The 10,109-nt window shown below is 41.2% G+C and overlaps 1 protein-coding gene across 1 annotated transcript in view; it reads left to right on the forward strand.

The window, feature by feature from the left end:
* Positions 1-4,373, forward strand: part of LOC120058165 (von Willebrand factor C domain-containing protein 2-like) — an 18,377-nt gene extending 14,004 nt beyond the window's left edge. The window contains exon 3 of the mRNA XM_039006630.1: positions 4,222-4,373. Coding sequence (XP_038862558.1) covers positions 4,222-4,373 — 152 coding nt within the window. The remainder of the gene's footprint in view (positions 1-4,221) is intronic.
* Positions 4,374-10,109: the final 5,736 nt, after the last annotated feature.

Raw genomic sequence — 10,109 nt, forward strand, 5'->3', positions numbered from 1 at the left:
TAATCAAACGGTGTATACAATCACATTTGCATGACCTGTTAATGATCATTTTACTAAGTGATACATTATAACTACCGCATGAACAACCGTGCCCATGGCCAGAGAGTGAATCCAACAACATAGGCTAAACCAAATTTGGGTGATTAAAAAATGACTAGATTAAGAAAATTGTGGAGGGGTAATCCATTTCTGTGGTATAATTAATACAATTCATTGAAAGGACTATAGTGAAAATGTATTGTTAAATGTAGTTCCATGCCATTGTTTTTATCGCGCTGCTACAGTCCCCCCCAAAAAACATTTTCCAAAATCTGGTCACCTTACCCTCAGAGGACTGCACCTGACACAAAGTAGTGCACTATATAGAGGGTAGAGTGCTGTTTGAGATGCAGACATAACCATGGAGAATGAACTGTTCCATGCATCAGCAGACACATGTTGACTAAAGTACCCTAACATGTAGAGGGCTTCATCAGGCTTTCTTCAAGGTTTCCTCTTAGGCAACTGAGGAGCTGAAGAAACCCTCAGCATTATGCAACTGTCTGTTACGTTTTGCTTTGAACAACCTAGCTATATCATAAAGGGATAGAATATGAATTTACATCCTGAATAATGTAAATGTAGCCTACATAAAGTTGTTTTTCACTTTTACAGGGTAAATACACATGGAAATTAGCTAGTCTTATAAGCTTGTGTCTTTTACTGTTCATCTGAACTGTCTGTCACTGTAACTTCCAGGTGGACAGTCATGTGACAACACACAGAGACAGCTGTGGACAGGTAACATGCATCCCTGTTGACAGCCCTGACAGACAAGCATTGGGTTTGAATGGAGCAACGTCCCAAAGTCCCAGAGCCTTGTCTTGTCAATCTTCTGCAGTGATAGGCAGTGGAGACTGTGTCCTTGCTTGTGGATGTGTCCCAAATGCCATCATATTCTCTTTATAGTGCACTACTTCTGAACAGGGCTCTGGTCAAAAGTAGTGCACTATTAAGGGAATAGGGTGTCATTTGGGAAGTATCCGGTGCCTTCCTCCTGCTGTGACTCTCCAGTCGTAAACAACCACACTTGGCAGGGCTGCTCGATGCCCACTTCTCTCATCAACCTCTGCCCTGTTTGTCTGTAAACCATGCCAGCTATACTAAGGGTGGATGGTGGATCAATGGGAGTTAGGGCTTGGCAATAATTCACTCACGATGTGTCCATTGAGGTACAGGTCAATCGTTGAGTAGACCAGGAGAGTGTTCCTGGGCATAGATGAGGGTGAGTGGGTAAGGTGTTGGAAGCAGGTAGTAGACTAGAGGGGTTTTGGTGTGTTATATATTGGATCATGCCATTAGGTTTGTTTAGTCCAGCAGATATAGTAGTCACAAAAGTTTTAAAAAGTACTTTTCAGTTTATTGAAGAGTCATTGAAAATAAATGTCATTTTTTCGATTATTGAATTGACTGCCTGCGAATTGAGCCCAACCCAGGCCTAGAGACAAGATATTTGAATGCAATAAATATTAGACCTTCGAGAAACACTGAAGTTTTGTCATTGCATATTCAGAATTCTGCTGGTTCATGTCCCTCATGTGGGGCTTGTATCCTATTATAATGTGTAGAAGTCTATTATTATTGTTTTTACATATGATCACTCCTAATATTATCCTATGTGGTTTGAACAGACAGAGTCAAGCGTGCATTTGAAATGGGACTCATTCCTTAAATAGTGCACTACTTTGACCTGATAATTTTGGACAAAGACAATGTCATTGTGAACTTGCTGGTCACACAAATCAATCAGTAAAGCCATTTCCCTGAGAGTAGGTGGAAGTGTTCTGCTGCTAGAAACGATCCTCGGAATAGGTTTAGACTGAAAGGCCCGCCCTTCACAGAATCTAGAAGGTTTTATAGATCTCTGTTGGACTGTTTAATTAAAAGAGCAGCTCCAAAGTCACCGTCACACCAATTGAGCCACTGATTGCTTCGTTTCAATGATTAAAACTGGAGACAGAAAATTCCTGCCACCACCTGCATGCTCTCCTGTAGCAGGAGAATAAAAAGGTGCTGTTTCCTGAAGATTGTGCGCACAAAACCTGAATACTAAAATCTATCACTGTGGTTGTTGTGTAGAATAGCTATTTATGAGATTGCAAAAGGAGTGGAAACTGAATCCTTGGCTACGTCCCGGTTTATATATCTCCATGCTCCCAAAGTGTGCACTTCTTCTCCTTCCTCCCAAAGTGTGCACTTGATCACTTCCCTGCACTGATTTGAAGGGAAATGACTCGTACACGAAATATGGTGGAAACTCCCACTAACCCATGCCTCCACCCATCCAATGCCTTTAGATTTTTGGAAAGTAGTGAACGAGTGCACACTTCAGAAGAAAGGAGATCTTATTGGAATGCACCCATAGAAGGCAGCAGGGTAAGTCATTCACAAGCCATCTGATTATCAAAAACACAATCTGGAGATAATTAGCTTTTCCATAGATATTAAATACATCTTGGGATAAAATGAACACAAATCTTATCTGAAGAAAAAGGGCACCGCAAAACTAATGTAATCTCAAGAAAAAACTGATTCCTCCTTAATCATTCATCAGGATTATTTGCTGGTGTAATAAGATGTTGGTGTGGTGTATGGTAGGCTATGGTGTGCTGGGAAGTTCTGTTCGAGGAAGACTTTCTAGAGAGGCTGCAAGTCTTTCCTAATCTCAGCACCCAGAACCAAATCTCATGTGGGCACTGAGAAACATAAATTGTTAAGTCTGTCTCAAGTAGGATTGCAAAGCTACTGGTAATTACCTACAGTTGAAGTCTGAAGTTTACATACACTTAGGTTGGAGTCATTAAGTCATACGACTTCAACTGTATGTAAACTTCCGACTTCAACTGTAAGTTGCCAGAATCTTCAGTAATTTTGGTAATTAACAGAAAATCTATGGCAATCTATTGTAAATTTGGTAACTTATAAAAATAAAATTGTATTCATATATATTAAGAATGTTGTTATATCTGTGTCTATATTGTCGATTAGCTTCTAGTAGATAGACCATATGGTTCAACAAAACTAGCCTAATTAATGTAAAAAGCATCTAATCAACAATGTCATTTTTTTCAGTTCATTTTTTTCAGTTAACTCTTCCAACTATTGACTTTTCTTCACAACTGCCACCAGTTTGACACCAAAACATTGGCAACAAATTTATGTTGACATAATAAACTAAATGAAAGTGTAAAAAAAAATATATATATATATATATATATTTCCTGCCGACACCAATGGCATTCACTAAGTTGATGGTTTATATTTATGATCATGTTTTACAGCTGTGTCATAATTCTTTTTTTTTATCATCTTATTTAATTTTCAAAGATTTGACATGTGATAAGGCCACACAGAGGGCCAGAGATAATTACAGACACCTGTGACACCACTAGATCCTTGAAAGATTCCAAAATTCTGGTAGGTGACTGGTAAACATCTTAAGTTTCCAGTAATATACCCTCCCTTTGCAACTCTAGTTAAAAGAGACCAGTAAGAATATGATGTAGGGGAGCTTTGTGTTTGAAGAAGACTTTGTAGAAAGACTGAAGAGGCCTTTCCATGCAAACTATAGCTCTGTGTTAGCTTTGTATTTGAGGAAGGAGAGCGGAGGCCATAAAATGCAGACTGTAGCTCTGTGTTCAAGAGGGACTTTCCACAGAGGCTGAGGCGGCCTTTCCATGCAGACTAGGAGTGATTAATCTCCCTCCTGCCCCTCAAAGCAGCTTTCTCTGTGTGTGTGTGTGTGTGTGTGTGTGTGTGTGTGTGTGTGTGTGTGTGTGTGTGTGTGTGTGTGTGTGTGTGTGTGTGTACTCCAGCCCTCTCTGTGCTGCCAAGCCGCTGCCTGCCCTATCTGCCAGCCTCCTCTCCTCCTCTGTTCGCGGTGCATTAGGATGCAACGCGTTCTACGTCAAGGGAGAGCCAGGCTAACAAAAGCGCTTTAGTGTTGCAAAAACAAGCCCATCGGTGCATGCCCGTGAAAGGATCTGTGCGTCGGTTCTGACTTCAAAACTCCCCAGGCAGGGTTCTCCACATCACTCTGCCATCCTCTTCTAACAGAACCCCCACGAGAGAACCACCACCACACTCATTTCTCCTTTTCTCTACCCTCCCTCCCTCTTTGTCTTTCTTCCTTCTCTCTCTCTCCCTCTCTTCTCGCTCTCGTCCTTTCCTCCCATGAGGCAGGTCCAAATTGCTTTGCCGGAACGACGATCATCCCAGCCGGTATTGAAGTGAAGGTGGACGACTGCACCATCTGCCGCTGTCACAATGGGGACTGGTGGAAGCCAGCACAGTGCCTGCGCCGGGAGTGCCTCAACGGACAGACGTTGTCATAGAAACCCTGGCCGGGACGGTGTCGGTGATGTGCGGTCAGGGAGCGGTCCTGCCTGCTGCCGTGGCAAACCAACAAAGCCCTCATCTTGTGTTATTGATATGATATGATGGACAGGACAGGAGCCCAATTCCTTGGCAACTTTGGCTAGGAGACTGCATAACTAGCTGAAATGAAAAGCTCTTGTACAGAGTACCTACACACCACCACAACCACAACTTTAAACACAGAGGCGAGGAGAGAGCAGGAACTTTTACTGAGACAGTTTTTTTCCTGTTTTGACTGACTATATATATTTTCTGATAATTACTTCTTGCTTGTGCTGCTTATAAACACAATATATTTCATGAACTAATTTCCTCCTAACCGTTGGCACTGTTAAAATGCTCAGTTGTTTTCTGTAAGTCTGTAAGCTTGTTGTAGCTCTCACTCGCACACTTACAGGTGTTTTGAAAATGAGATCTAGTAGGGTTTAACAGGACACAATGACCGGACAACCAGTAAGCACACAATTCATGGCGCTTTTAGAAAAAATGGGTCTGGGTTTAAATTGAATAAGTGAGATGTCTTCATCATGCCGCACTCACAGCTCTTGGCTTCTCACTTCTTGTATGATCTCTGTATGAGTCAATAACAAAAGTTCACTCTTGGGGATGGGGTCACTGGAATGAATGACATACAATGTCAGCATCTCGATGTGTCATCTGGGCTGGCAAAAGCTGCATAACCACAAACAGATCCCCTCAGTTACAGTATTTACAACACAGAATATTATTGATGAGACTGTCTTTGAGGTGCTCTTCTCTGCATGGGGAGAATGGAGGCCAGTTTTATCCAATTTATCCAACCGATACATTAGTAAGTGATAAATCACTGGAAAAAGTAGAAAAGGGAACCAACTTTACTTACTACAGGAGTTGAAATAAGGTCTTTAGTTAGAAGCCATGCAACCCATAACAGAGGGGGTAAAAACTGCTCCAGCATCAATACACTACCGGGGCCATTCCTCTTGGCTTAATTGCCTTTATTGTTTTTCCTGACGGCCCAAACCAACAAAAAATATTCCTCAGAGCGAACAGCTTGAACTTGTTATCAAAGCAATTAGCGAGCCAAGCAGCGGCCTGCTTTAATTTCCCTTAATCAAGGAGTCTTCAGGCCGGGCCTCTCTGCTCTCAGCAGTACGCCGCCCGCCTTTCGTCTGTAGGCAGAAGCCAAGCACCCAGTACACTCGGCAAGAACTCTGAGAGAGACAAAGGGGAAATCTGCATATGTCTTCTTGATGCTTCAAAGCAAAGGAGCACTCAGACACTCACACATATGCACACACACACACACACATACTTGTACGCACACCCTTTCGTCCTCCATAGGCCCATACACACAGCTTGCACAGTACTGGTAATTCCTTTTCACCTTAAAACATATTGATACATTGTACCCCAAGAAGAAGCACTTAAGCCAATAAGGCTCTCGCTGAGATAAAAAAAAAAGCTCCTATCCTCCCGTTTTTAGATTACACAATAGATTGTTTGAGCTAATGCATTGCTTTGCCTATAGATTCCTATTGGTTTCAGCATCAACTCCACCCAACCTGTGTAGCGTGCACAACACACGCTCTCTTTCTTTTTAAAATGATGAATACTAGTCATTAATTCGAAGGCGAATTTCCCACTAAGCACATGCAATTCATCACTGATACTTTTTGTGTGTGTTTCAGTGAGAATCCATTCCTGTTAACCTTTTAGAAGCTATTCCTCCTGTTTGATGGATGAACTACTTAATAACGCCTTCCAGCTCCTGGTAATGAGACAGAAATGAACACAGGAGACCCCTGACTAGAGGTGGCGGAATAGAATATCACATAGTGTACATCCCAAATGGCATCCCATTTCCTTTGGGCCCTGGTCAAAAGTAGTGCACTATAGAGGGAATAGGGTCCCATTTGGGACACAAACAACATATACATTACCTAACGAGCCAACCCTCCCAAACATATCTCTGTCTGCACTGCAGCCACAGTATTGTAGACTACATTCTGTTCTACTCAGCTGCCTGCAGTCAGATTATTATTGAATGATGGGGAATTCAAAAGATGAACGAATGAGGGAAGGGGACTTAAATTTAGATTGCATCATTATGGTTAGAGTTGCTCAAGTCATTTTTATCATGACCTTGTCTTGTGATGAGTCATTCATAATGAGAAGAGAGTCTATTTCTCAAGCCAGAATACCTACACAGACAATACACATCACTCTACAGGTCCATACATTGTATGAGACTCCATGACACCTTTATCAGTCATCTCTTTTAATTAGGTCTATCATAGGCCTGATATCTGGGATTTTCTCTTCAGTGGGTCATTTATTTTTATGACTGGATATAGATTGTTTTGTCCTCCTTTATTATTTTGTGTATCTTGTATAGAATGAGGCTGCTAGCTATCTTTTAATTTCTCACCTGTTTTTTAGCCCTTTTATATTTTAATGATTGCTCTCAATATAAAGAGCTTCATGATTTAGTAGTAGTGTGGGTTGTAGGGTCAGCTAACCTGTGATCCCTTAGTACCTCCCTCAAGCTCATGCAGAGCAGACCCTCCGTTCTTAGATCATGTTGAAATTACCCCTCTCACATTGATAACCATTCATTATGAGACTTTCTCTCTATTGACGTTGACATTTTTGTTTGTCTTGTGAACATTTATGCAATGATGGAAGGAATGTCTTATTAGAGTAATGCAGAGGGACACATTCAAGAATGAAGGTTAATAAGGCAGTGTCTCGTAATTTTTTTAACACCAGTTACCACACAACTTCTTAAACGGGTTACTACAGGGAGCTTTCAAAGTGGTCCAACTGTACAGTGACCTTCCAGTTTGGTAGGAAAATATTCTGAAGTGTGCAGTAGATTTTGATTCCATCTCTGAGACCCCAGCTGGAGTGAAGAATTAGCCGTATTGAGTAATAGTTAAACAAATGTATCAAAAGATAGTCTGAGGGAGCAGTCAATATCCCTGTTCATTTTCTGTTCATAAAAGAGTCTGGTCTTTTGTGTGTCTGGCCTTGAAAGTCTAGCCTACTGCTCATGCACTCACTAGCCTGACAACCCACTCCAAACACTGCTCATTCACCGCCTGTCACCATGCTGTAAAGGTGTACCATACCATTGCTCTTTTCATGAGACACCGACTTATTGTAGCTGGACGCTATGAAAGATTGTTCTATTGCTTTTTTTTTTTTTTACAGAAACTCTTATATAAAGTGTGCCTGAAAACCAACAAGAGTACTATCTAATATGGAGAGAAAAACACTTAAACAATCAAACTGTATTATTACATGGGCACTGTGGGTTAGTCCTAAAGATTATACAAATATTAACTCCTACTGTTATAATTTAATGTTATATTGAATTAGAGCCAGAAATTATAATAATAAAATATAGGGTTTGGTTGGAAGTACCAAGACACACAAACACACACCCACCTCTACACCATAGCTTAGAAGACATAGTGGGTACATCTAACCAAACACTCCAGATGTTTATTCCAAATGAAATGAAACAACCCTTGGTGCCCTTCATGGTGTATAATAACTTGTAAATACCTTCAAAATGTATAATGTGTGTTCTGGAAATCAGAGGTGGAGAAAAGAAAATGTGTATTATTTATGAAGACAAAAACTATTTTGTTAAAGACTGAAAAATAAGTGTTATTATACAGCAAAGGTGTGTGTGTCGATTTCTTTCCTTCTTTTATTCTTCCTTCGCACTTCTATCGCCCAGGCGGAAACACACTCCTACTCAGGCTCAGGTTGAGAGTGCACAGATTGCAGATACTGAACAAGTGCAATTCTTCACCACTTTATTGTAGGAAGGGTAACTTCTTGTTCAAAATATGACCTCTGAATGAAACGTAGGGTCTGTAATTCCCTGCACCACAAATGAGAGAAACATCGTGTGGGGGAGGGGGTTAACATTTTACTTCCAATTCTTCACCTCTGACATGGACAATATTTCATATGACTTACAACTGAAGCATCATGCTCTTTCACATCCCCATGTATTTGGGAGCAAGAGAACAGGATGTAGCTCGCTAGCTCTCCACAACCCACTAACACCAGTCAAACAAACCATGCAGAGGTCAGAAAATAACTCTTAGGAGGATAGTGCCTGGCTCATAGCCTAAACCAGGAAAAGGAGAATACTGGTTTGGGTGTAGGTCCATTTTATTGATGTATGGATAGAGGACATCATTTCAGAGAAATCACATTTCTGTGGTCTACTAAAGGAAGTGAGTCAGGGTTTTCCTCTGTCTTTGTCCCAAATGGCACCCTCTTCCCTAAACAGTATAGTGCCCTTTCCCCTACTTTTGACCAGGGCCAATAGGGTTCTAGTCAAAAGTAGTGCACTATATAGGAAATAGGGTTGCCATTTTGGATACACACTTTATATCTGCTTAAACTCTCTGGTTCTATGTCACTTTCCTATTCATTACCAGGCTGAGCTGAAGTTCTGTCTGTCCGCACCACTAATTTCCCCCTTCCACCTCCCGCATGCACAGGAAGGGGGAAGCAATTTAATGCGGCACACAGCAATCAATAGCAATTAAGCCTATCCCTGACTAATCCTATTGAGAAGGAGAGGGGCATCCTGGGAGATAGCCAAGAGAGGATGGCTATGTCCCAAATGGCACCATATTCCCTATATAGTCCACTACTTTTAGACCAGATCCCTATGTGAATGGGCCCTGGTCAAAAGTAGTGCACTATATAGAGAATAGGGTGCCATTTGGCACACACCCAGGACCTCGGGGCTCAGAGACAGAAAGCTGCAGCAGCACACCTGGGTACAAATACGATTTGAAATCTTTCAATAACTATTGCATCTAAAGCTTTAGCCTGCCTGGAGTGCCAGATAAGCAGGGTTTGCCGTTTCGTCACTGTTTAATTGCTTACATTATGCCAGGCAAGCTCCATCAAACTCAGATGAAGTATTCAACACAGATGAAGTAAATGCTTTCAAATACTATTTAAACCCAGGTCTGTAAAGCAGTTGACTGTGCTCTGTCTGGTGGGTAACGCTGGTTGGTGTTTTTTCTCTCGTCTTCTTGCTGCCAGAGACAAAAGGAAAATAAAACTTGTTTGTTTTCAGTTTCCACAGGAAGTGCCAACTTGGTGACTAGACGATTAATTGCTCTCCTGTTTTCTGCTCTACTCTTCGTCTCGCTTGAGAATCGATTTTTTGAGACACACCCCCCCATCCCCCACCTCTTAGTTTTAAAGGGCTGACACTCCCAATTAGACGTGAATGAGCCCCTTCCTACCAGGGATAGGAGAGTTTGTATTGGATATATATAATTAAGATGAATTACAGTCGGGACAACTAATGCATTCCCTTGCAACTATGTAATTTTGTTACTGCAACAATGGTGTTTATTTTGAAGCATACCATTCATTCTGAACAGCCCAGAGGGAAGAGGTGACTTTAGTATTGAAAATGTCTGCTTTCAAAGACAGTTTGATTATTTCTTTTTAAAGAAAATTGCAAGTCATAGAAAACAGAATACGGGTAGTCACAAACACAATTCAATCTAAAATACATTCAAAGAAAAGGGTCTTCTCAAAAGTACTGACGTTATGAAAAGATCCCCAGGAGAAGAAAATGGACAGATTTTCTACTCCTTCATTCAAAACACTGAAAAGTGCTGAAATGTTTATAATCTTTGATCATCATCGAGCAGGGAGGT

This window comes from Salvelinus namaycush, chromosome 13 (assembly GCF_016432855.1).
Source record: "Salvelinus namaycush isolate Seneca chromosome 13, SaNama_1.0, whole genome shotgun sequence".
Classification (NCBI taxonomy): domain Eukaryota; kingdom Metazoa; phylum Chordata; class Actinopteri; order Salmoniformes; family Salmonidae; genus Salvelinus; species Salvelinus namaycush.